The sequence below is a fragment of the Hippocampus zosterae genome, chromosome 14, assembly GCF_025434085.1.
Source record: "Hippocampus zosterae strain Florida chromosome 14, ASM2543408v3, whole genome shotgun sequence".
NCBI classification, from domain to species: Eukaryota; Metazoa; Chordata; class Actinopteri; order Syngnathiformes; family Syngnathidae; genus Hippocampus; species Hippocampus zosterae.
In genome coordinates, this window is record NC_067464.1 from 486318 (window position 1) to 512163 (window position 25846).

The 25846-nt window shown below is 51.8% G+C and overlaps 4 protein-coding genes across 7 annotated transcripts; all 4 read left to right on the forward strand.

The window, feature by feature from the left end:
• The first annotated feature begins 284 nt into the window (after positions 1-284).
• On the forward strand, positions 285-4613 carry LOC127614733 (uncharacterized). Of its 3 annotated transcripts, XM_052086101.1 has the most exons (14): positions 285-1242; positions 1429-1503; positions 1590-1793; positions 1864-1962; positions 2345-2446; positions 2709-2753; positions 2817-2879; positions 3506-3568; positions 3648-3701; positions 3801-3999; positions 4095-4160; positions 4234-4296; positions 4367-4417; positions 4485-4613. In XM_052086101.1, exons 1-13 carry the CDS (start codon positions 711-713, stop codon positions 4401-4403), a joined length of 1602 nt encoding a protein of 533 aa, XP_051942061.1. In that variant the 5' UTR covers positions 285-710; the 3' UTR covers positions 4404-4417; positions 4485-4613. The 3 variants fall into 3 exon arrangements, with proteins under 3 accessions (XP_051942061.1, XP_051942062.1, XP_051942060.1); XM_052086102.1 differs by lacking the exon at positions 4485-4613 and having other exon boundaries at positions 1590-1673; positions 1743-1793; positions 4234-4372; XM_052086100.1 differs by lacking the exon at positions 4485-4613 and having other exon boundaries at positions 4234-4372.
• An 861-nt stretch (positions 4614-5474) lies between these two features.
• On the forward strand, positions 5475-10162 carry srp54 (signal recognition particle 54). The gene is made up of 17 exons (XM_052086103.1): positions 5475-5627; positions 6270-6342; positions 6620-6749; positions 6860-6951; positions 7062-7146; positions 7237-7341; positions 7418-7484; positions 7635-7692; positions 7978-8128; positions 8217-8365; positions 8510-8610; positions 8679-8765; positions 8849-8922; positions 8988-9096; positions 9395-9565; positions 9641-9736; positions 9831-10162. The coding sequence occupies exons 3-17, from the start codon at positions 6672-6674 to the stop codon at positions 9920-9922; spliced, it is 1515 nt and encodes a 504-aa protein (XP_051942063.1). The 5' UTR covers positions 5475-5627; positions 6270-6342; positions 6620-6671; the 3' UTR covers positions 9923-10162.
• Positions 10163-11350: 1188 nt separating this feature from the next.
• Positions 11351-18077, forward strand: sec23a (Sec23 homolog A, coat complex II component). The gene is made up of 20 exons (XM_052085275.1): positions 11351-11517; positions 12173-12437; positions 12538-12595; positions 12679-12765; positions 12906-13142; positions 13633-13712; positions 13796-13940; positions 14215-14373; positions 14449-14564; positions 14989-15112; positions 15223-15303; positions 15378-15467; positions 15589-15695; positions 15783-15936; positions 16482-16559; positions 16638-16799; positions 16935-17021; positions 17112-17267; positions 17372-17437; positions 17515-18077. Exons 2-20 carry the CDS (start codon positions 12217-12219, stop codon positions 17602-17604), a joined length of 2298 nt encoding a protein of 765 aa, XP_051941235.1. The 5' UTR covers positions 11351-11517; positions 12173-12216; the 3' UTR covers positions 17605-18077.
• A 4838-nt stretch (positions 18078-22915) lies between these two features.
• Positions 22916-25274, forward strand: clec14a (C-type lectin domain containing 14A). 2 transcript variants are annotated; one of them, XM_052085277.1, is made up of 3 exons: positions 22916-23361; positions 23730-24483; positions 24556-25274. In XM_052085277.1, exons 2-3 carry the CDS (start codon positions 23751-23753, stop codon positions 25140-25142), a joined length of 1320 nt encoding a protein of 439 aa, XP_051941237.1. In that variant the 5' UTR covers positions 22916-23361; positions 23730-23750; the 3' UTR covers positions 25143-25274. The 2 variants fall into 2 exon arrangements, with proteins under 2 accessions (XP_051941237.1, XP_051941236.1); XM_052085276.1 differs by having other exon boundaries at positions 22924-23361; positions 23730-25274.
• The last annotated feature ends 572 nt before the right edge of the window (positions 25275-25846 follow it).

Consider the following 25846-nt stretch of genomic DNA (forward strand, 5'->3'; position numbering starts at 1 on the left):
TCAAAACGTAGCGGCCATTAACATGCCGTTTGGCCAAAAAGACGTCCACTTCGACATCTTTCGGTGACTCTTCCAGTCTCTCGGTGTCTCCGTTGCAACCTGCCCATGACGCTCGAAAAGCCCAACGGCCGCTTGCGTCCCGTTGGAAGCACCGCCTTTGACATTCAAAGGGGAGACATGTGGCACAGTTGGGAGGGGAAAGTCGACAAGAATTTGGTCGGCTGCCCTTCAAGCAAGGTATTGTCGGGTTGCACCATAATAGTGCTGAAAATGACATCATAGCAGAGCCGTTCGAGAACCGTGGAGTCGGCCAACGTAGTCTGGCATTGCAATAGTGCCGTCGGAGCAACCGTAGTCGACTAATGGTGTTGTGCGATATGGCATTAGCATCGTACAGTACTTCGGTAATAGCGTCAGAGGTCAGCATTTATTCGGCGTCGTCGTAGGCTAGTGGCGGCAGAGCGCTAGTTTGCGTGTGGTGGTGGCGATGGCAAAGTGGAAGCCAGTAGATTAGCAGATTAGCATTTGAGTTGTGCTTGGTATGTGCGGAAGCTGAAACCGAAGCCTCGTGGGTCACCAGGCTCTTTAATCTGCACACAAGCGTCACTTTCACACACTCACGCGACTCGGGTGCATTGTGGGACGTGCAGACGCCATTGGACCCCGTGATACCATACGACCGGCATCGCTACGCGTGCGTGTCAGGCGGAATGCTCGGAATGAAGGTTTCCGCAGTTGCCGTGGTAGCGCTTCTGCTGATCGGTCCGTCGGAGGTCTTTGGTCTGCTTACCGCCCGGGACCGGGATCGCTCGTTCAGAACGCAGACCGTGACGCAGGACTCCGCCGCCCCGCCGGACCTGCCCGTGATCTGGACCGAGCTGCTGGGGTTGAGGCAACTGGTGCTCAGTCTACAGGCGGCGGTGGTGGACCAGCGGCAGACCCTCAGGACCTCCGAGAGCCGCCTGCGCGACGGACAGGAGGCGGAGGTGAAGCGGGGACAACAGCTGGACGCCATGCAGATTCAGATGGATGCGGACAGGACGCTGGTCCTCGGTCTACAGGCGGCTGCGGCGGATCAGCGGAACGACCTCCGGGCGACAGAGAACCGCCTACGGGAGAGCGAGGAGGCGACAGAAAAGCAGAGACAGGTTCTGGACACACTCCAAGTCCAGGTGGAGGCAGTCAAGAATATGGTGAGCGAAATCAACGCTGACCTTAAGAGGAGGGAGGAGCGCAGGCAAGGTCAGTACAGTACAGTCTTTCGGGGACCCCTAGCCGGCAAGAGCTAACAAGGGGCCCTAGGTCGGGATTTTGTTGGCTCTGGCCAATTTCAGTCGGTCTCCAGATTGCCTCCCCCCCGTTGTGGCATCTCACGTTTCGGGTGAGGTCATTGAAGTTAACAAACGTGTATTTGTTGTGGTACTCAAGGGGAAGTGTCCAGGCTCCAGTCCAGACTGGATGCCAGCGAAAGTTCTGTGGAGAACGTCAAGAGGAAGACGTCAGGTGAGTGGAATCCTCCGTTTGACTGAGCTCCGCCAATGGGTGGCCAACCACAATGACCTCCGCCGACCATGACAAATGCGATCCAGTCCTGGCCGGCGAGCTCCCCTTCCTGAGGACGAGGCTGAGGGCCAGCGAGAGCGCCTTGGAGCAGCTCAAACAGAAGAGCTCAGGTTACGTTCCGAATGTCCCAGATCGAGATCGTTCAAATCACGTGACATCCATCGTTGGTGTGCGCGCAGTTCTAGCGTCTCGACTTTGCCTGGTGGAAAATCTGAGGAAGAGGAGCTCAGGTGCAAGGCTCTTCCTCTTTCTGGTCACTGTTTCAGCAGAAGCTTGGGCTCAGTTTTCTCTTCTTTGCAGTGGAGGACGCTGAAGTGCAAGGCCATCACAACTCCACGACGGCCTTGTTTGCAGACGGAGATGGTCAACGGCGGGAGGCGGAGTCCCGCCTGGACGCAGGTGGGACTGGTGGTTCTAATTGACGAACCTGTTGCACAATGTTAGTCTCCTTAGACCATGTCAGTCGAGTTAAATGGTGTGAGTCCACCTCGACCACGTCGGTTCATTTAGACCACTTTGACGAGGGGTCTCCCAAGTCCGATCCTTGGGGCCCTCCACGGCGCCCGTTTAGTTTGTTTCCTTGGTCCAACGTGGTCCAACTTTGCGCCAGCCTGTCAACGATGCCGCGTTTGAACCGGGTGTGTTGGAAGGAGGGAAACGGGTTGGATAGGGGCTCCCGAGGACCCGCGACTTCAACCGCGTCAGTCTATGTAGACCACATAAGTATTGAGAACGTGGCAGTCTGAAGTCTTGATGAAGAAATCCACTTCCTGTTTTTCAGATTCATCGCGTATACACCAAAACATGAGCGCCCTCCATACTCGACTACTGCACCTGGAGGGCAAAGTGATGTCAAGTGAACAACACCTACAGGACATCAAAGGTAACTATGGATTGGCAGTCATCTGCAGGTTTGACTTCTGGAGGTCTGGACTCCATAGACCCAGACTTGGCACTCTAGATTCTGGCGGTATGAACTGGAAGTTTTGGCGGTGGAGGTCTGAGGTCGAGAGGTTTCTATGCCGCCTTGATTATTGAGGGCTAGACTTGGTTGGTTCGGGAGTCTTGATGCTGTCTCGCTCTTGACTCCGGAGGGCCTTATTCTGGGGGTTCGGACTCTGCTTTCATGTGTCGTTTGCTTTCAGCTGCTGTGGTGAACGCGCCAAATGACACACAGACGCAAAGTGAAAGTAAGCACACGATCCCTCTGTACGCATGTTTGTGTTTGTAACTGAGATGGTTCTGGTCTGCAGAGTTGAAGGCGCGACTGAGTGTGGTGGAAAACCTTGTGGAGGATCTGTGGACCGACAAGTCAGGTGAGGTTCGACAAAGGCTCTGGAAAGAGAACCCCAGTCCGCTGTCCACAAGGTCTACAAGGCCTACAACTTTGGACTCCAGTGGCTTACACTCAGGAGATCGTGATAGTCTGGAGGCCTCATTTTGATTCTCGAGGCTCATTTGGAGAAGCCGAAGGTTCTCGACGCAGATCAGTCTTTGTCTTTCCATTCCATGTCCTGTCATAGAAGGGAAGATCACAGAAGCACAGGATACAAAATCAGAGTCGATCTCAGGAATGATCGGGCATCCGATTCTTGACACCGTTCCTGAAGATTGCTTCGCGGATACGTTTCTTCGGGTTTCATAGAGAGAGGTAGAGTTTTGGGTTATCAACTCAGAAATGGAAGTTGACGGCGTCTTTCTCATGCTAGCCGAGTGGAAGCGTGTAGAAGCTAAAGAGTACTGGTCCTAGTGCGGACCCCTGTGGCACACCACGTTACATCCAATGGCCACTGAGTCTTTGTCGTCACTCTCAGGCTGCTCTCATGTAAACTCCCGTGATGGTGTTCTCATGCCACTCTCACGTGACCGGAGTGGTTATTCTCTCTCATGTCACAAACATTTGTCCGACGTCCCGATGACGATGTGGACGTTTTGCGTGCAGCGTCGGAGCTCCGAATCAACGTCAGCGAGAGACTTCTGGAAGAACTCAAGACGGAATGCGCAGGTTTTTTGCGTGAGTGTGAGAACGCGAGAGCGTGCACGCATGCTTCTGATGTGTTGACATCGCTCTTGACATCTTTCAGCTCAGAAAAGCCAACTTTCCAAGATGGAGTCGCAAGCGACGCACAACCATGCAGGTGCTCCCGTGTCACGCATCCTAACGGCTTACGATCGCGCGTTGGCGTTTCCCGCGTGGTAACGCGAGCGCCTCGTATTGTCGACGACGGTGTGCGCAGAGTTGGCGGTCCGGCTGAACGTCAGCGAGAAGCTCGTGGACGAACTCAAGACTGAATGGGCAGGCGAGTGTGTGTGTACGAGAGCGCGACGATTTTCACGCGTCCTCGTCACTTTTGTTGTCGTGACCTTCTTCAGCTTGGGCGACGCGACTCGACGAGGCCGAGTCACGACTGGCCGGCAGCATCCGCGACGCCGCAGGTAAGGTCGCTGGCGCTCACGCCGCGGTGTCCTTCTCATGTTCTCCACTGGTGACGTGGCTGTGTTGTGCGGCGGCGTTGACGGCGTGTGCGCAGCTTTGGAGCTCCGGCAGAACGTCAGCGAAAAACTTCTGCTTGCCCTCAAGACCGAATGTACTCAAGGTACTTTTGCTCTCACGGTGCCCTCACCCGTTCTTTTTTGTGTCTGATGTTCTCACGTCACTTGTTCCGTCAGAGTTGCTGCCAAAGTTAAACGCCAGCGAGCAGAAGATGAGCGACTTGAAGGCGACGACCAAAGGTCACGCAACCACGGTGTTTCTCGTGTGTGTGTGTGCGTTTCTCACATTGTCGACATTTTCCCTCCGCAGAGTTGACGTTGCGCTTGCATGTTTTGGAGCAGCGTAGCGCTCAGACATCAGGTGGTGGAGTCGTGCGCTTGGTTTGGTCTCCGGTGGCGATGATGTCCTTAACGATGGTTGTTCTTAGGTGAGACCAAGGTGGCCTTCGCCGCCGCGCTCACAGACTCGGGATCCGTAGGACCCTTCGACCGGGAGACCACTCTGATCTTCTCCAAGGTTTTCACCAACGTCGGCCGAGCTTATGACGAGAACTCGGGTGAGCTTTGATGACTCGCCGTCCTCGCAATGATGATGATGATAACAAGGACAACGATGTCACAAAAGATGGGTCTGCCATTTTGGCCAGGTGTGTTCACGGCTCCCGTGGGCGGCATTTACGTGTTCAGCTTCACGGCGGCCGACTTCCTGAAAGGCTACATGGGCGTCACCCTGTACCGCAACCGGCAGCCCATCGTCTCCAGCCTTGACCTCAACGACCACGGCGGCTACGCGTCGGCCACCAACGGCGCGCTCATCCCGCTAGAGGCAGGAGACCGCGTGCGCCTCAGTCTGCCCGCCAGCTACAGACTATACGACGACACGCGGAGCTTTAGCGTCTTTAGCGGATTCCTGCTTTTCCCCCTGGAGGCCGACCAATAAGCTAGCTTCTTCTACCCGGAAAACAACTTGACGTGCTAAGGCCCATGCTAACATAAGTGATAACGTCTGGAAACAACAACGTGACAAGCTAACATACTCTGCTAATATGCTAGCTAGCATCCATGTTAACATGTTAGCTAGCATCTGCGATTAATGTTAAAGACAATCTTCCCCTGTGGAACAATGTGACACAATGCTAGCGTGGTGACATCCATGTGAATAATAGAAAACCTGTTTGAAAAGAACCAGGGGCCTCATTCACTAAGAAATACATTTTTAAAAATTCGCTTGTTGAGCGTCTATGAAAAATAATCGCACCACCGTACAGATGTTTGTAAATCTGATTTACTATATCGGAATTCATTTAAAATGATGTGCTTGGTGGGTGAAAAATGTATTTTGTTTGGAAAAATTAGCCACACTGAGCGCGTCGCTGCTTTGAGTTATTCGGTAGGTGGCGACACAGGAACGCTAGCGCGCCCAACGAAGAACGCAGAAGAAGAAGTCACTTCCGGCTGAGTGAGTACAGTGATGACGAGCAAGCCGAACTCGCGGCTGTGACGAAGCCACAAACAAAGTCGCCGAGTGGAGAAGTTCCGAGTAGGGCTTCTCGGCGTTATCTTGTCTTTTGGTGCGTATTTAGTCACTCGGGTTGAGTTGACCTGGACTGCCGAGCGCGCGACACGCGAGCTAACTGCTAAAGTTAGCATTGGTTAGCTGGCTGTTGTCGTTATGCGTCTGTCAGCCTGCGCCCGGAAGTTTTCGGAAAAATGTCGCCAATAATCCAGTCTGTTGTTACAACGTGTGAAAACGATAGACTCGTCCGGCAAATACGACGAACCATTTATTTTATTGAAGTTCAACAGCTGGATGCAGCGATTTCATTGCTCCCAAACAAGTCTGGCCACTTGCGACATTGGCTGTCGCGCAGTGCGCGCGGGTTTGATTCCTTCTTATACTGGAGTCAAAAATGTCCCTCTCAATGGCGTGAGATTGATGAAACGCGATCGCGAGACGTGTCTCCGACGAACTCAAGTCGAGTCCTCAAGCAGTAATAAACCGATGCAAATACAAATTGTGATTGGTTCCGTCCAGACCAGGATGTAGTGGACTCCGCCTCTCGGCCAAATGTCAGCAATACTGAAAGAGGCTTCAGCTTCCCTCGTCTAAATCGATAAATAGGACCGATATAGAGAACAGATGAATGGATGGGACGGGAACTGTTGCCATGGTGACACGCAGATGCCAATCATTTACCCCCCCTTCCTTCCAGTGTACAGGAAGCGTTGGTGCCCTCTTCCTGTCAGCTGAACCGCTCAGTCGAGCGTCCCCCCCGCCACCCATACGTAAGTTATCCTCTCGAATCCATCACACTATGCAAGATCTGCGCACACTCTATTAAACGTCTCGAATTTTGCACGCCGTGACAGTTTGTCTCACACTGTTCATCCATTTTGTCACGAACCAAAAACCCATTTTCAAGTTTACCGCTAACTATAAGCTAGTAACTATAATCGAAAGCGTAAAGGACCAAATACTTGCGTCTGCTTTTCAGCCCATTTTTTTTAAGTGAGGCTGTATCCTATCACACCGATGTTTTTGTTTCGTGCATGCGCCGAGCAGAGGCGGAAGCGTGTAGAGCGGAGGCTGCGTGCGCGCAGCGACACACGTCATCATGGTGCTCGCCGATCTGGGCCGCAAGATCACCTCGGCGCTGAGGTCGCTCAGCACCGCCACCATCATCAATGAGGAGGTAAAACGCAAGTCGACATTTTCTCCACTCGGGCAAAATCCCCCAAACGGCGAGTCGGGTGCGTGCAAAGAATTCAAAAGGCAGCTTTTTTGCGCGTTTCCTCCCACCAGGTTCTCAACTCCATGTTGAAGGAGGTGTGCGCCGCCCTGCTGGAGGCCGACGTCAACATCAAGCTGGTCAAGCAGCTGCGAGAGAATGTCAAGTGAGCCAAAAGCAAACATTTTAGCAGGTTCCTCGCTGATGTGTGCCAAACGGGATTTTTACCGAATGCCCGAGCTTCCCGTTTGACATCTTTGGTTCTTGTCCCCGCAGGGCGGCCATCGACCTGGAGGAGATGGCGTCGGGTCTGAACAAGAGGAGGATGATCCAGCACGCCGTCTTCAAGGAGCTGGTCAAGGTCAGAGTGCTACCAAAGCAAAAAAAAAAAAAATTTTAATGGAGGATGGGGGAGAAGCATTGTGCCGCTTTTGTCGTCGTTCGGTCTTAGTTGGTGGACCCCGGCGTGAAGGCGTGGACGCCCTCCAAAGGGAAGAACAACGTCATCATGTTTGTCGGCCTGCAGGGCAGCGGCAAGACCACAACGTGCTCCAAGGTCACATCTCGCTCACCTGCGACAGAAAAGACGCCAACGCTGACTTGTGACATGAATGTCCGTGTCCGTTTTGCAGCTGGCGTATTACTACCAGAGAAAAGGCTGGAAGACGTGCCTCATATGTGCCGACACCTTTCGAGCCGGTAAGCCCTTGCGCACCACCGGAATTTTTTTTTTTTAATTTTGAGGCAGGTCCTGGTGTTTAATAATTGAATTTTGGGGTCCTTGAATTGATTCGGACTCCCTCAGACTACTTAAGTGCGGCCCATTCTGAAAATCTCTCCTGTCCGCAGGCGCCTTTGATCAGCTCAAACAGAACGCCACCAAGGCCCGAATCCCCTTCTACGGCAGGTGAGTTTGCCACGTTTAGCCCGCTCGAAGCTCGCCGGCGTCTTTGTTTTCGTTGAGCTGAAATCAAATCATTGGGAAGAGCTGAAAATGACATGACTGTGCCGAAGTGGGCGAGACGGCGGTCAAGCGGTTGGCACGTCCGCCTCACAGCGCAGGGGGTCCAGGGTTTGAATCTGGGGCCCCCGGCCTTCCTGTGTGGACTTTGCAAGTTCTCCACGCCCGCGTGGGTTTTCTCCGGGTAATGTTTTAGGGATTGTTGTTGAACAAATCCCTTTCTGCCTTCAGTTACACAGAAATGGATCCGGTGGTGATCGCCGCGGAGGGCGTGGATAAGTTCAAAGGGGAGAACTTTGAGATCATCATCGTGGACACCAGCGGACGCCACAAACAGGAAGACTCGCTCTTCGAGGAGATGTTGCAAGTCTCCAACGCCGTGGTGAGCACCTGAAGGCGCCGCTCCGCTTCTCATAACCCCCCCCCTCGCCCCGAGCTTCAGTCATCCTCTGGGATGTTTGTCTCCGTAGCAACCGGACAACATCGTCTACGTGATGGACGCGTCCATCGGTCAGGCCTGCGAGTCTCAGGCCAAAGCCTTCAAAGACAAAGTGGACGTGGCCTCGGTCATCGTCACCAAACTGGACGGACACGCCAAAGGAGGCGGAGCTCTGAGCGCGTAAGCGGAAAAAGCGAACAAATGAGGACTTTTTCATATGATGTGAACAGAGTGGCCGCAATGGCGGCGCCGACACGTCCACAAGGAGTGGCTCGGCCATCTTTTCTGAGCTTTTTTGATTGACGGGCGCCTGTTTCACGTCAGGGTGGCGGCAACCCGCAGTCCCATCATCTTCATCGGCACGGGCGAGCACATCGACGACTTTGAGCCCTTCAAGACGCAGCCGTTTGTCAGCAAGCTGCTCGGTACGCCGCCGCCGCCGCGCCGGAAGAAAGCCGGCCTCTCGTCTTGAGCGCTTTCCTCTTCCCGTCAGGCATGGGCGACATCGAGGGCCTGATCGACAGGGTCAACGAGCTCAAGCTGGACGACAACGAGGACCTGATCAACAAGCTCAAACACGGTGAGGTTCTCCGGCGACGGCGGCTCGCCTTCGGGTTCCTCCCGATCGGCGGAGGCGTTTGACGCGCGCCTTCTGCCCTTCAGGCCAGTTCACGCTCAGAGACATGTACGAACAGTTCCAGAACATCATGAAGATGGGACCCTTTGGACAGATCATGGTAAGCCCCGCCCCCCATCCGGCCTCATTTTTGAGCAGCGACTAAATGGGCGCGTGCGTGCCTAGGGCATGATTCCAGGCTTCGGAACGGACTTCATGAGTAAAGGAAACGAGCAGGAATCCATGGCCAGGCTGAAGAAACTCATGACCATCATGGACAGCATGAACGACCAAGGTAGAGAACCCGCTGCTAACTTTGTGCTCGCTCCACGCGTTGGGGGTGGGGCTGAAAGATTGCGTGACGCGTCCCGGCACTTTGCTCGGCTGTTGCGATGATGTTCGGAGACAAATTGGCTGCGGATGATCAAAATATGAAGTCTTCTATCTTGCTGTCTAGCTAGCTAGCGAGATAGCTAGCTAGCTGTCTGTCAAGCTAACATAGAGAAATAGCCGTGGATGTTTCAATAAGGAAAAGTTGTGGCAAAAACGACTTTCAGATCATCACCAAGTTACGAAACTGCGTCTGTTCGTAGAGTTGGACAGCAAGGACGGCGCCAAGCTGTTCAGCAAGCAGGCCAACCGCATCCAGCGCGTGGCCCGCGGGGCCGGCGTGGCCACGCGCGACGTCCAGGAACTTCTGACGCAGTACACCAAGTTTGCGCAGATGGTCAAGAAGATGGGCGGCATCAAAGGCCTCTTCAAAGGTGCGACACGTTGCTGGTCGGGTGGGTGGCAGGCGGCGGGCCTCCTGACCCGTCTTCTGCTTTGTGCGCATTCAGGAGGAGACATGTCCAAGAACGTCAACCCTTCGCAGATGGCCAAGCTCAATCAGCAGATGGCCAAGATGATGGACCCGCGAGTGCTTCACCATATGGGTAACGCTCCGCCCCGCGCGCCGAGTCAAATTGGAGTCGGGTTACTCTGAGACGTACACGTTGGCGTGACCGTTGGCGTGTTTTGCATTTGCAGGAGGCATGCAAGGCCTGCAGTCGATGATGCGGCAGTTTCAGCAGGGGGCCGCAGGAAACATGAAAGGCATGATGGGATTCAACAACATGTGAGCGCCACAGATGCCACCGCGGCCTGGAGGGAGGAACTCGCTTTCTTTTCCCCCTCTCTCTCTTTTTTTGGGGCGGGTTGAATGCCGATGAAGACGCTGGGTGAATTCAACCAAACAGCCAACCAACATTTCTACCGGTCTATTTTTAATCCGATGTGCAATCGTAGGTGATGTGAGCTAAATGATGTCATCCCTTGTTGAAAGTTGTGCGGGTGAAATATAGAAAGTTCCCATTCTCAAATTGGCTTGTTTGTTTGTGTGGCCTTCTTTGGATTGGAATTTTTTTTCTTTAAGAAAATAAGAAACGCCATTTAACATTACAGGGCGTCATGTTTTACAATACATGCTGATTGGTTCACTTCTCCTGTCCCATGGAAATCCATTTCAATTCCAAGCGGCAACTCACGGTTCCAAATACGAATCGGCGCTCTTCGCCAACGCTCCTCTCTCCTCATCCTCAACTTCAGCGGCCATCCATCCAGCCGCACCAACGCCAACTGTCCAACAGCGCTGACATAGCCACTGAACAAATCGGGGTTGTGAAAAATGCTGCCCATTACTGGCGCAAAAAACACAAGCGCCCCAGGTCTATCCAGCACCGACAGTCAATGGCGCCGACATTCCTCCCAATCAAAAATCTGTGCTGGTACAGGGGTGCTGCCGAGAAGGCGCAACCACCAAGCACAGATACTGCTCCTTTGACGAATGTCGTGGCCAAAAAGCGCTGAAAACAGTCCATATCAGGTCCACACAATGAAACAACAAACAACATGTGACAAAACAAAAGACAAAAACAGCAAAAAAGAACAAAAAAGAACAAAAAAGCAAGGCTCTTGAAGAGCACTTGCCGAAGGCTGCCTACTCGGGCGCCATCATTTTGCCAGTAACGTCACTCACGAAGTTGCGTATACTGTATGCTGCATACAAATTTGGCCTAGCGCCAAAGCTAATTCATCAGTTCATGCTCCGCCCCTGCATTTGAGTATGTCGCTGTTGTAAAGTTGAACAACTACACAAGGACAAATGCCAGTTTCTCTGTCTGTAATTCATAATTGCGTTATTGTATGACTCTTCTTGACCCTTCCACAGCCTTGCGAACTACGATTTTATAGTCAAATCAGGTTGGGGAGAGAACCAAAATCTTCATGACGTCACGTCGCCAATACCCAAGTAATCCACCTGGCGTGAATCTTTTTGCTGAGTGGATGCCTCACTCGGTCCCGTGAAGTAAGAGGAGCGGCGTTTAAACAATTAGGGTGATACATTTCAAAAACATCCAGAGCATTAAAGTTTTTTTTGAACGTTTTCGTGAAATTAGTTGACGCGAAATTAATTTGGGGTGGGGGCAGTCTGAGCTCCCGAATCGCTGTTGGAGTGAGTAGTCTTGCTTCGCTGCTTTCGGCGCAATCTTTGTCTTGACGTGGCGTCGCCTCCGCCATGTTGTTTTGCTTCGTTGTCAAGCTCACGCGCACGCGCGCACCCAGTGTTCCTCACGCCCACCCGAGTGGACCGTCGCAGGATTCCGGCGTTCAAAGTGAACGCTTGAAGAGTGAACTCGTGAAAAGCGACCGCGTTGCGGAGTGAACGAGCCAAGTGGTGAGTGACGTTTTGTCTTGGGCTGGTTTTGATGTTCCGCTAGCTTTTTATTTTCAGCAGCTAGCCGGTTAGTTAGCTAGTGGCTAGCATACCGGCGCGGCGGCTAACTCACTTATCATGCCAGTCGGCGAGCACTTCAAATACTTTTGTGTCAGCCAAAAATGTTTTAGAGGCCGTCAACATAAACGCCGAATGCTCATTGTCGTGACACTTTCCTGCCTTGCCAAAGGACCGTGAATGAAAGTGTGGACGTGACGTCACACGATTGACGTGTCTGTGTAAGTGTCGTGGTGTTGTCTTTCGTTTTAGTTTTTATTCACCGCCTGATTTCGACGTGTGTGTGTGTGTGAGAGAGAGAGAGTATGTGTGAGAGTGAGTGAGAGAAGTCTAATAGTTTGAATATTTTCTTTGAATCATCTTTTATCGTGTATATGTGTGTGTGTGTGTGTGTGGTTATATATTCAAAGCGTGTAAGTGTGTATGGAGTGTTAGTTTGAGAATTGTGCGTGTAAAATGTTTTTTTTGTGTGTGTGTGTGGCTAAGTGTGGTTGAGTTTGGGGTATATTAGATTTGTGTGTGAATGTGAGAAGTATTTGCATAAGTGTGTGTGTATGTGCGCTCACATGTGAAGCGCGTGGGTCTTCTGCGACCACAGCACCAGCGAGGCGTTACTCATCCGGTGACTGAGTGGGTTTTGCCATGGCCACCTTCCCCGAGTACATCGCCCAGAACGAGGAGCGCGACGGCGTCCGCTTCAGCTGGAACGTGTGGCCGTCCAGCCGTCTGGAAGCCACGCGCATGGTGGTGCCCGTCGCCGCCCTCTTCACGCCACTCAAGGAGCAACCCGACCTGCCGCCCATCCAGTACGAGCCCGTGCTCTGCAGCCGCGCCACCTGCCGCGCCGTGCTCAACCCGCTCTGGTACGCCCGCCTTCACGGGTCGAGACTTTTCGAGAATTTTAGGAAAATGCCGACCCAAGCGTTCCCGTCAGCGCTGTTCTGTGCCGTCCTTGTCTTGCAGCCAAGTGGACTACCGGGCCAAGCTGTGGGCTTGCAACTTCTGCTACCAGAGGAACCAGGTAGCGTTTCCACTTGCGCCCGTGGCGGCCCGCCGGGTCCCGCGTTTGGGCCTCACCCCCCTTACTTTCGCCGCTCCTCTCAGTTCCCGCCGTCCTATTCGGGAATCTCGGAGGTGAACCAGCCCGCCGAGCTGCTGCCTCAGTTCTCCACCATCGAGTACGTGGTCCAGGTGAGCCCCGCCAAGAAGCTGTGAAGAGCCTCGACTATCTGCTCAAGATTCACGTCATATGAGGACGAAAAGATGATTGCGATTGAAGCGAAGGCCTTGAACTCACGGAGAAAGTCAGCCATTTTGTGTGTGGCCGCCAGCGCGGGCCGCAGATGCCGCTGGTCTTCCTGTACGTGGTGGACACGTGCATGGAGGAGGAGGACCTGCAGGCGCTGAAGGAGTCGCTGCAGATGTCCTTGTCGCTGCTTCCGCCCACCGCTCTGGTGGGTCTCATCACCTTCGGCCGCATCGTCCACGTTCACGAGCTGGGCTGCGAGGGCATCTCCAAGAGTTACGTCTTCAAAGGGACCAAAGACCTCAGCGCCAAGCAGCTGCAGGTCTGCTCACCCGCCGCCCCTCGGCCATCAAGAGACGTTGCTAATTACCGATGCTAATGGGATGATGCTAACGCGGTGCCGGTCGGCCTTTGCGATTGTCCACGCCAAAGAACGGTCTGCCGCGTGAGACGACGGCGCGTCGGCAAATACGCTCGTGCTGAAAAAGGCGCTCGTTGCTAGTGGGCCCACTCAAAAAGTTAGTTTCGAGCCCCGTCTAACGTCATTTGACAAATTTGGACAAAACGACGACAAAGCGCGTGCGTTGCTGTCAGTGTCTTTGCCGAATTCTCAACGTTGGCGCTTTGCTAACTTGTTTCTGCTAATCGTTGATCACACCTTGATGGTGCTAATCACAGGCGATGCTAACCATTGATGCTAATTATTTATGCTAACCACACTAATCCTTGTTGATGCCAAAGGACGATGCTAACCGGCTGCTGCTAACTTGATGATGCTAATACTTGGCGATAACCAGATGTGTAATGTGCAGGAGATGCTGGGTCTGGCCAAACCGGCGGCCGCCTCCCAAGGACGAGGATCTCAGCCCCCCCAACAGCCGCAGTACAACAGGTGCCCCCCTCCCCCCGTCCTCACGGTACGCCGGCGGCCGCGCGGGAACGCCGACCACTGAAGGGCTCCGATTGCGCTTGCAGGTTCCTGCAGCCTGTCCAGAAGGTGGACATGAACCTGACTGACCTGCTGGGGGAGCTGCAGCGCGACTCCTGGCCCGTGGTCCAGGGTAAGAGGCCCCTGCGCTCCCTGGGCGTGGCCATGTCCATCGCCGTCGGCCTGCTGGAGGTGAGCGCCGCGTCCTGGAGGCCCCGATCTCACCGTGGCTCCTTGCCACAGTTGTCGCCGGCACGTCGGTGAATTGAGGAGCTCCCTCGGCACCAAAGTAGCGCCGAGCACTCATCCGATGACATTTACTGTCTGGCAACTGTGTCGAATTGAGCCCATTTAGATAAAAGTAGTGCTGCTCGGCCACCGTCCGGTGGCGAGGGCGTATGGCGAAATGAGTTGAGGGGCTTGATGCTGCAGTTGACCCGCTGTTTGTGGGCTATTGTCATGTCAGTGCACCTTCCCCAACACGGGCGCGCGCATCATGACCTTCATCGGGGGTCCGGCCACGCAAGGTCCCGGCATGGTGGTGGGAGACGAGCTCAAGATCCCCATCAGGTCTTGGCACGACATCGAAAAGGACAACGCCAAGTTCATGAAGAAGGCCGCCAAGGTGAGTGCAGGGGGGGGCGGGTCCGCGTCTTCGTCCGCGCGCCACGCGGCTAACCCGCGTGTTTGTGGGCGCTAGCATTACGAGGCGCTGGCGAGCCGGGCGTCCGCCAGCGGTCACGTGATAGACATCTACGCCTGTGCGCTGGACCAGACCGGACTCCTGGAGATGAAGTGCTGTGCCAGCAATACGGGGTAGGCACGCACACCCACACGCATGACGTACCGTTGTGGGGGGCTGGGGGGGGGGGGGTGTCATCATGATTTACCCTCAATGTCTGTTGCCACGGCGCATTTCACAACCGGCCGCCACAAAGCACTTTGCAAACGTAAAATCACAAGGATGCGCAGTCACTTGGCAGGTTGGTGTTCAAAATGGACGGGGGCGGGGCTTAGCCTCGGGGGGCGGGGCTTAGCCAACAGTTCACAAGGCAAGGAGCGCAGACACAACTCGCATGAAAACGTAAACGCTGGCCAAATTGTCAACACGATGGGTGGCTTGGCATCACTAAATATTCCTTATGAACAATAACGCACCAAAAGATTGTTAAGGTGCCATTTGTGCGCCGCCGTGTGTGTGTCGTGTTTTTTTGTCTTTTCTGCGCGTGGGCGCTCGCAGCGGCTACATGGTGATGGCCGACTCGTTCAACACGTCGCTGTTCAAGCAAACCTTCCAGAGAGTTTTCTCCAAAGATATTCAAGGCTCCTTCAAGATGGCCTTCGCCGCCACGCTGGAAGTCAAGGTATGGTATGCCCCTCCCCCACCCCACCCACCATCACCTTTTAAGGTGGTCCAAGCGAGCAATGGGGGAGGAGCTTGGAAAGAGGGCGAGCAATGCGCTTTCCCTTTCAGACCTCCAGGGAGCTGAAGGTGTCGGGAGCCATCGGGCCCTGCGTGTCGCTCAACGCCAAAGGACCCTGCGTCTCCGAAAATGTACGCCCGCGTCCGCTCGCCGACCACGACGCCTTTTCCGACACTGACGACGTATTTGCGGACGTCCGCGGCAGGAGATCGGCAGCGGCGGGACGTGCCAGTGGAAGATGTGCGGTTTGGACCCCGGCACCACGCTGGCGCTCTACTTTGAGGTGGTCAATCAGGTATGTGCCCGGAGCCCCGCCCCCAGCCCCTTATAGGACAACTCGTCTCGGAGGCCATTTTTTCACCATTAGCCATTTGCTAATATGTGTGTGTGTGTGTGTGTGTGTGTGCGCGCGTTAGCACAACGCCCCCATCCCTCAAGGCGGCCGTGGGGCTCTGCAGTTTGTCACGCAGTACCAGCACGCGTCGGGCCAGAGACGCATACGCGTCACCACCATTGCCAGGAAGTAAGACGCACGCACGCACCCGACCGCATATTTTTATTTCATTCTCGATTCATGTTTTTGTCGCACGCCCCCCCTTTTGCGCGGCAGCTGGGCGGACGCGCAGACGCAGATCCAAAGCATCGCCGCATCCTTCGATCAGGAGGCGGCGGCCATCTTGATGGCCCGGCTGGCGGTGCAGCGCGCCGAGACGGAGGAGGGGCCCGACGTGCTCAGGTGGTTGGACAGGCAGCTCATCAGACTGGTCAGTGCTCGCCCGTCGCCCCGGCGCCAGCTTCGCACATCCAAAAACTGCAATCGAACACGTACACAAAAAGTACAATTTGGATCAATTCCATCACCAAGCTTGTCTTATTTTTATTATGTTTTTTTTTTATTTTTAAAAGAGCACTTTTTTGCGCAGCCACCTTTCATTGATTCTACTCATGTTGGCCAGCAGGAGGCAGTATACAATGAAGTTTTTTTTACGGCAAATAAATCTCCATTGCCAAATAATAAAAGAAGCTAATAACTGCTCGTGGCTCTGAAAGGCAGACCGATGAGTCTCTAATTGTATGTCGACAGGAGTTGCTGCGCTACTTGTGTTCAAGTATCTGTTGCTTGTAGCATTCTTACGTGCCTTTTTTGTGGCGCTTTAGCGTTGAGCTCGCAGAGTTCTTTGCTTAATACTTCAAGTGGGAGTTGTTATTTAATTGATTTAAACTCTAGACTGAAAACTCCATTTTGGTGTCTACGTAAGTGCCCAAAGCCCCCCCCCCCCAAAGGCAATCATTTTGCATTTCCCACCAGTGTCAGAAGTTTGGCGATTACCACAAAGACGATCCCAACTCCTTCAGGTTCTCCGAGACGTTCTCGCTGTACCCTCAGGTGAGACGCGACGCGGCCCCCCCGGCCCGCCGCCCCCGACTGACCGCGCGCTCCTCTCTCTCCCTCTCTCTCTTTCAGTTTATGTTCCACCTGCGGCGCTCGCCCTTCCTGCAGGTGTTCAACAACAGTCCGGACGAGAGCTCGTACTACCGTCACCAGTTCAACCGGCATGAGCTGACGCAGGCGCTGATCATGATCCAGCCCGTCCTCTACGCGTACTCCTTCCAGGGACCGCCCGAGGTCGGTGTCCTACACCGCCGTCGTGTCGGCCGATCGACCCGATTTTTTTGTGGGGGCGAACTGATACACACCTCCACCCCACCCCCTTTCCTTTAACTGATGTGATTTTTTTTGGGGGGGGGGGTGGGGGTGCAGCCGGTGTTGTTGGACAGCAGCAGCATTCTTCCAGATCGCATCCTGCTCATGGACACTTTCTTCCAAATCCTCATCTACCACGGAGAGGTACGCACACTCAAGACACGCGCCGAGCACGCTTCCAAGCGCGACTTCTTTCTATATTTTTTTTTTGGGGGGGGTGTCGCGCGTGTCAAGACGGTGTCCCAGTGGAGGAAAGCAGGCTACCAGGAGATGGCCGAGTACGAGAACTTCCGGCACCTTCTTCAGGCTCCGGTGGACGACGCCCAGGAGCTGCTGCACTCGCGCTTCCCCATGCCCCGATACATCGACACGGAGCACGGCGGCAGCCAGGTAAGGCGGGCGGGCGGCAAACTTTGAAAAGAGCCTTCGGTGCTACCTTGACTTACGCCCCGAATTGCTTTCCATGTATTTGCTTGCTCCATCATGTTCGTCAGGCTCGCTTTCTGCTGTCCAAAGTCAACCCCTCGCAGACGCACAACAACATGTACGCTTGGGGACAGGTGAGCCAGTCGACCTCGCGTCGTTTGTCGATCCGTTGAGCGATTGATTGATGGACGAACGTGCGTTTTGCCGGCAGGAGTCGGGCGCGCCCATCCTGACGGATGACGTCAGCCTGCAGGTCTTCATGGACCACCTGAAGAAGCTGGCCGTGTCCAGCGCCGCCTAGCGTGTCCTCGTTGTATTGCGCCTGCTGCCTGAAACGCTGACGCCTCGCAACATCTTCTCGTTTGATTGACGCGGGATCAAATGTTTGTAGCCCCCCCGACCTGTGGCCACTCTCTTTGTTCGAATAAACGTTTTGCAACCTTCTTGGGTCCTGATCAATCTTGGCAAACTTTCATGGCTTCACGGGCCCAAATTAAGCTTTTATTTCCCTCCTATTTGGAGAAAAAGGGAAACGGATTCACAGGTCTGTGCTCGTAGGTCGACTCTGGCGGTGAGCAGGTGACTCCCTCTTGTGGCACGGAGGACCCGAGAACAATCTTGCTTCAGCTCCGAAAAATGAAATGCGGCTTGTTGTGTTGGGTCTGTCTCAGTGACAGACTGAGGCTGCTGTTCTCTTCTTCTCTGATCAAAACAGTGTCTCCCCCTAGCGGATATTCCACAAATCTCACCCTATTAAAAAATATTCATTCCGTGTCTTTAGTGCATTTTTTCACTTTTAAATGATCCTGCGGACCTCATCAAACCTCCTTGTGGGCCGGTTCCGGCTGTATGTTTATACACCTCTGGTGTATAGTAAGGCGTTTTTGACCTGAGAAAAAACGACCATGTATAGTAAGGCATTTTGAGCCCAAAAAATGACCATGTATAGTAAGGCGTTTTTAGCCCAAAAAAACGACCATGTATAGTAAGGCGTTTTTAGCCGCCCAAAAAACGACCATGTATAGTAAGGCGTTTTTAGCCGAAAAAAACGACCATGTATAGTAAGGCGTTTTTAGCCCAAAAAAACGACCATGTATAGTAAGGCGTTTTTAGCCGCCCAAAAAACGACCATGTATAGTAAGGCGTTTTGAGCCGAAAAAAACGACCATGTATAGTAAGGCGTTTTTAGCCCCCCGAAAAACGACCATGTATAGTAAGGCGTTTTGAGCCGAAAAAAACGACCATGTATAGTAAGGCGTTTTTAGCCGGAAAAAAAACGACCATGTATAGTAAGGCGTTTTTAGCCCAAAAAAACGACCATGTACAGTAAGGCGTTTTTAGCCCCCCAAAAAACGACCATGTATAGTAAGGCGTTTTGAGCCGAAAAAAACGACCATGTATTGTAAGGCGTTTTGAGCCGAAAAAAACGACCATGTATAGTAAGGCGTTTTTAGCCCCCCAAAAAACGACCATGTATAGTAAGGCGTTTTGAGCCGAAAAAAACGACCATGTATAGTAAGGCGTTTTTAGCCGGAAAAAAAACGACCATGTATAGTAAGGCGTTTTTAGCCCAAAAAAACGACCATGTACAGTAAGGCGTTTTTAGCCCCCCAAAAAACGACCATGTATAGTAAGGCGTTTGGAGCCGAAAAAAACGACCATGTATAGTAAGGCGTTTTTAGCCCCCCAAAAAACGACCATGTATAGTAAGGCTTTTTTAGCCAAAAAAAACGACCATGTATAGTAAGGCATTTTTAGCCGAAAAAAACGACCATGTATAGTAAGGCGTTTTTGACCCGAAAAAACGACCATGTATAGTAAGGCGTTTTTGACCTGAAAAAAAACGACCATGTATAGTAAGGCGTTTTGAGCCGAAAAAAAACGACCATGTATAGTAAGGCATTTTTGACCCGAAAAAACGACCATGTATAGTAAGGCGTTTTTGACCCGAAAAAACGACCATGTATAGTAAGGCGTTTTTAGCCCCCCAAAAAACGACCATGTATAGTAAGGCTTTTTTAGCCAAAAAAAACGACCATGTATAGTAAGGCGTTTTTAGCCCAAAAAAACGACCATGTATAGTAAGGCGTTTTTAGCCGGAAAAAAAACGACCATGTATAGTAAGGCGTTTTTAGCCCAAAAAAACGACCATGTACAGTAAGGCGTTTTTAGCCCCCCAAAAAACGACCATGTATAGTAAGGCGTTTGGAGCCGAAAAAAACGACCATGTATTGTAAGGCGTTTTTAGCCGAAAAAAAACGACCATGTATAGTAAGGCGTTTTTAGCCCAAAAAAACGACCATGTATAGTAAGGCGTTTTTGACCCGAAAAAACGACCATGTATAGTAAGGCTTTTTTAGCCAAAAAAAACGACCATGTATAGTAAGGCGTTTTTAGCCCAAAAAAACGACCATGTATAGTAAGGCGTTTTTGACCTGAAAAAAAACGACCATGTATAGTAAGGCGTTTTTAGCCCAAAAAAACGACCATGTACAGTAAGGCGTTTTTAGCCCCCCAAAAAACGACCATGTATAGTAAGGCGTTTGGAGCCGAAAAAAACGACCATGTATTGTAAGGCGTTTTTAGCCGAAAAAAAACGACCATGTATAGTAAGGCGTTTTTAGCCCAAAAAAACGACCATGTATAGTAAGGCGTTTTTGACCCGAAAAAACGACCATGTATAGTAAGGCGTTTTTGACCTGAAAAAAAACGACCATGTATAGTAAGGCGTTTTTGACCCGAAAAAACGACCATGTATAGTAAGGCGTTTTTAGCCCCCCAAAAAACGACCATGTATAGTAAGGCTTTTTTAGCCAAAAAAAACGACCATGTATAGTAAGGCGTTTTTAGCCCAAAAAAACGACCATGTATAGTAAGGCGTTTTTAGCCGGAAAAAAAACGACCATGTATAGTAAGGCGTTTTTAGCCCAAAAAAACGACCATGTACAGTAAGGCGTTTTTAGCCCCCCAAAAAACGACCATGTATAGTAAGGCGTTTGGAGCCGAAAAAAACGACCATGTATTGTAAGGCGTTTTTAGCCGAAAAAAAACGACCATGTATAGTAAGGCGTTTTTAGCCCAAAAAAACGACCATGTATAGTAAGGCGTTTTTGACCCGAAAAAACGACCATGTATAGTAAGGCGTTTTTAGCCCCCCAAAAAACGACCATGTATAGTAAGGCTTTTTTAGCCAAAAAAAACGACCATGTATAGTAAGGCGTTTTTAGCCCAAAAAAACGACCATGTATAGTAAGGCGTTTTTGACCCGAAAAAACGACCATGTATAGTAAGGCGTTTTTAGCCCCCCAAAAAACGACCATGTATAGTAAGGCGTTTTGAGCCGAAAAAAACGCCTTACTATACATGGTCGTTTTTTTCGGCTCAAAACGCCTTACTATACATGGTCGTTTTTTTGGGCTAAAAACGCCTTACTATACATGGTCGTTTTTTTCGGCTCAAAACGCCTTACTATACATGGTGGGTTTTTTTCGGCTAAAAACGCCTTACTATACATGGTCGTTTTTTTCGGCTCAAAACGCCTTACTATACATGATCGTTTTTTTTCAGGTCAAAAACGCCTTACTATACATGGTCGTTTTTTTTCGGCTAAAAATGCCTTACTATACATGGTCATTTTTTCGGGTCAAAAACGCCTTACTATACATGGTCGTTTTTTTCGGCTCAAAACGCCTTACTATACATGGTGGGTTTTTTTCGGCTAAAAACGCCTTACTATACATGGTCGTTTTTTTTGGCTAAAAACGCCTTACTATACATGGTCGTTTTTTTGGGCTCAAAACGCCTTACTATACATGATCGGTTTTTTTCAGGTCAAAAACGCCTTACTATACATGGTCGTTTTTTTCGGCTAAAAATGCCTTACTATACATGGTCGTTTTTTCGGGTCAAAAACGCCTTACTATACATGGTCGTTTTTTTGGGCTCAAAACGCCTTACTATACATGGTGGGGTTTTTTTCGGCTAAAAACGCCTTACTATAAATGGTCGTTTTATTTGGCTAAAAACGCCTTACTATACATGGTCGTTTTTTGGGGGGCTAAAAACGCCTTACTATACATGGTCGTTTTTTTTCGGCTAAAAACGCCTTACTATACATGGTCGTTTTTTTTCAGGTCAAAAACGCCTTACTATACATGGTCGTTTTTTTGGGCTAAAAAAGCCTTACTATACATGGTCGTTTTTTGGGGGGCTAAAAACGCCTTACTATACATGGTCGTTTTTTCGGGTCAAAAACGCCTTACTATACATGGTCGTTTTTTTTCAGGTCAAAAACGCCTTACTATACATGGTCGTTTTTTCGGGTCAAAAATGCCTTACTATACATGGTCGTTTTTTTCGGCTCAAAACGCCTTACTATACATGGTGGGGGTTTTTTCGGCTAAAAACGCCTTACTATACATGATCGTTTTTTTTCAGGTCAAAAACGCCTTACTATACATGGTCGTTTTTTTTGGCTCAAAACGCCTTACTATACATGGTCGTTTTTTTCGGCTCAAAACGCCTTACTACATGGTCGTTTTTTCGGGTCAAAAACGCCTTACTATACATGGTCGTTTTTTTCGGCTCAAAACGCCTTACTATACATGGTGGGGTTTTTTTCGGCTAAAAACGCCTTACTGTACATGGTCGTTTTATTTGGCTAAAAACGCCTTACTATACATGGTCGTTTTTGGGGGGGCTAAAAACGCCTTACTATACATGGTCGTTTTTTTCGGCTAAAAACGCCTTACTATACATGGTCGTTTTTTCGGGTCAAAAACGCCTTACTATACATGGTCGTTTTTTTCGGCTCAAAACGCCTTACTATACATGGTGGGGTTTTTTTCGGCTAAAAACGCCTTACTGTACATGGTCGTTTTATTTGGCTAAAAACGCCTTACTATACATGGTCGTTTTTGGGGGGGCTAAAAACGCCTTACTATACATGGTCGTTTTTTTCGGCTAAAAACGCCTTACTATACATGGTCGTTTTTTCGGGTCAAAAACGCCTTACTATACATGGTCGTTTATTTCGGGTCAAAAACGCCTTACTATACATGGTCGTTTTTTTCGGGTCAAAAACGCCTTACTATACATGGTCGTTTTTTCGGGTCAAAAACGCCTTACTATACATGGTCGTTTTTTGGGGGGCTAAAAACGCCTTACTATACATGGTCGTTTTTTCGGGTCAAAAACGCCTTACTATACATGGTCGTTTTTTTTCGGCTAAAAATGCCTTACTATACATGGTCGTTTTTTGGGGGTTAAAGTCAGGCATTTTTCGACAAATAAAGACGACCATGTATAGTCAGGCGCCATATCTTGGAGATTTCGAGAAAAAAAAACTTTCCAGAAAAGACCACTTTCATCTCTAATAGAATTACGGATCGACTGCACTTTGACAAACTTGGCGCCGCGAGTGGCTAAAGTAGATACTCGCCCAAGATTCAGCAAGGCAACCACGGGAAAATGAAACTGCCGAAATCGAATCCGCCACGTTGCTATGACAACATGAAAAAGTGACCTCGGCCTTCCTGTCATTCTTTTATCCTCGGGGAAACAGGAAGCAACCGCGTTGCCACGACAACAATTGGACGAGCGCGAAGAATGTCGGTGAATCGCGTACCCGCACGCGCACCAGCACACTTCCTGTCGGAGACTCAACTATTTCCTTCAAGTCATTAAGATCGATTAGACCAGAGCAAGATGAGCTGCCTCCTTCCTGTTGCTCTGCGTTTGTCACCGTGTGTGTGTGTTTGTGATTTAATTGGCCTGCCATCCGCATGGAGGAAACCCAAATGAAAGCGATGAAAGCGTGGCCGCCAGGCTAACTCGACGTAGCCCCCGAAGAAAGAAAACCAGGATTTGAGGAAGGCGGCTACTCGTATCAAGACACCGCACACTTCCTGTCCCAGCAGGAAATAGGCGGGCTGGTGTTTGGGGGGTCCGGCCTATGTGTGTGTGTGTGTGTATGTGGAGGGGATTGGCGCTGAGGGTGAGGTTGCCAGTCGGCACGAGACAAGTTCGGAGCCGCACAAGAAAGGAAAAGAAATTTCAAGGTAAGAATTTTGTCTTGTTTTGAAAATCATCTGTTCCGGTGTCAAACTGTGTTTAACGGCTGCTGAACTGGGCTCTTGTGGTCAAATTGCAAACGGGATGACGTCAGGGGCGCTTCATGCCAATTTGCGTTTGTACGTCAGGGACGCCTTTGCGAGTGTGTGTTCCTTTGAGCATTTCGAAAGAGAAGATCAAGTGCCAACACGCCAACAAGATGGCATCCCGAGTGGCAAAAAGTGGCGAGGATTTGCCACCGCGTGCTAACAAGTTAGCAATGAATTGCCATTTAGCATGCGCAGTTGTACATTCGCGCGAGCGCACGCGTCGCCCAAGCCCTCCGATCTGAGCCGACTTGTTTCTCCCTCTTCGGTCTGGTAGGAGGAGTCAGCCATGTTGCCGCCACCGCGCTCCGTCTTTCTTCAGCCGTTGGTTTTGGCACTCACCTTGACGACGGCGTCCGCCGCCCTGGACTGGCGCCGGCGCTACGCGCTGCATCCCTCGCCGCTCCCCTTTGAGCAAGCGCAGGAGGTGTGCCTCCCCTACGGACTGGCCTCCTTCGCCAGACCCCGGGAGTTCGCCCGAGTCCTCGCCGCGATTGCCCAGTCGCCGTCCGCCGGCTCGCCCGCCATTTCGCCCACCTTCTGGGTGGGGCTGAAGAAGGCCAAGAACCAGTGCGTGGTCCCCTCGCTGCCCCTCAGAGGCTTCAAATGGACCCAGGGGGGCGAGGACGCAAGCGAGACCCGCTGGGCTCACGAGCCGGAACAGACCTGCACGTCGGTTCTCTGTGCGGGACTCGTCGCCCGGTGGGATGGCTCCGCCGGCACCAGATGGGGGCTGGTGCCGCTCAGCTGCAAGACCAAGAACCGCTTCATATGCAACCTGGAGTCAGACGACGGGGGACTCGACGGACCCCAACTTGCTAGTCCTGAGCTTGCTACGCCTCAACCTGCTGGACCAGAATCAGCTCAACCAGAATCTACAAGACCTGAATCTGCTGGACCCACAACAACCGGGCCAGAAATGACCAGCCCTGAATCGGAGGGACCTGACTCTGAGCAAAAGCCAGAAATACCAGAGCCACCGACACCTGGACCTGCTGGACGAGAAAGTGTTGGACCCGAATCTGCTACACCTGAACTGTCAGAAAGACCGCAGACGCCAAAACCTGGACCTGTCGGACCAGGTCTTGTTGGACCTGCTCATCCTGAAACCGCCGGACCTGAACCAAAGGAACCCGGAAGAAGACCCGATGAGCCGGGCCACGATGCCGGTGCAGAATCAGGATCTGGCTCGTGCCCCCACCCCGCGGTCCCCGGAGCTCGTTTCCTCAGTCTGGACCCTGACAACAGCAGCAGGATCCAAGTGGACTGCTGGTCCAAAGTCCGTCTGGATCTGCACTGCTGGGGCCGGGACGGAGTGTGGCGCCTAGCGGGCGGCGCCCCCGCCAACCTGAGCACCGTTTGCACCCCGTGCGGACCCGGCTACCGCAAGGACATCCTGGGGGACTGTGCGGACGTGGACGAGTGCTCGGGGCCGCACGGATGCCGCCACGAGTGCGTCAACACGGCGGGCTCCTACACGTGCGTGTGCGCCCAGAACGGGACGCTGTGCGAGCCCGCTGACAGCGACGCCCACGGGCCCTTGACGGGGGTGCCGGTGCCGGTCCTGGTGGGGGCGGCGATAGCTCTGGTGGTTCTCGCCCTCGTCGTCGGGTTGATGATTTGGTGGTGCCTGCGGAGGCGCGGCAAGAAGCAAAAGGAGCCTGAACAAAGACACAACTGAGGTGCTGGTGAAGTCATTCGTTCTCACCAATGACATCACGGTTACCGATCATTGATGGATAACAATCGTAATAAGCGAACACACTTATTGATGACATCACGGTGATTGTTGCTTTTTTTTTGTGACACACACTCACACGCACAAATTCACATGCAGGAAGAGACACTTACTTTGACGTACACGTACACAGCAGACTCCTGCTTAGCAGAAAAGCCAGCAAGAGGGCTCCCCCTGGTGGCAGCCGAGTGCACGTGCCCTGAGGTCCGCTGGGCAATGAAGGTCGCTGTCATATGCGCGCAGTTCCCCTAATTGGCCACCAGGTGGCAGCGTCCAGTTGTCATTCTTCAGCGAGCGCACACTCCCTCGAGCAGGTGCGCGTCTGAAATCAGTGTGGGGGGGGGGGGGGGTGGTAAAGTCATACGGTGGGGATGGCGTCATCGATCAGTTTGTTTGGGTGGTTTGACGTGGCGCCTTCTTTGCGACACGTCAACGTAATGACGGACAGCAAATCAAGCGCTGAATGGCGAAAACACTTCATGATTAGTCCAAATCAATCGTCACGGGTGTAATCATTATTAGTTTATTTGAATCACAATCCTAATAATATTGAAACGTGTTCCAATAAATTATGGCCAAAAATTAATTCATCTATGTACAAATGAAACATTATTTTTTCGTATGTTTTTAAAACGCACGTGTTGAAA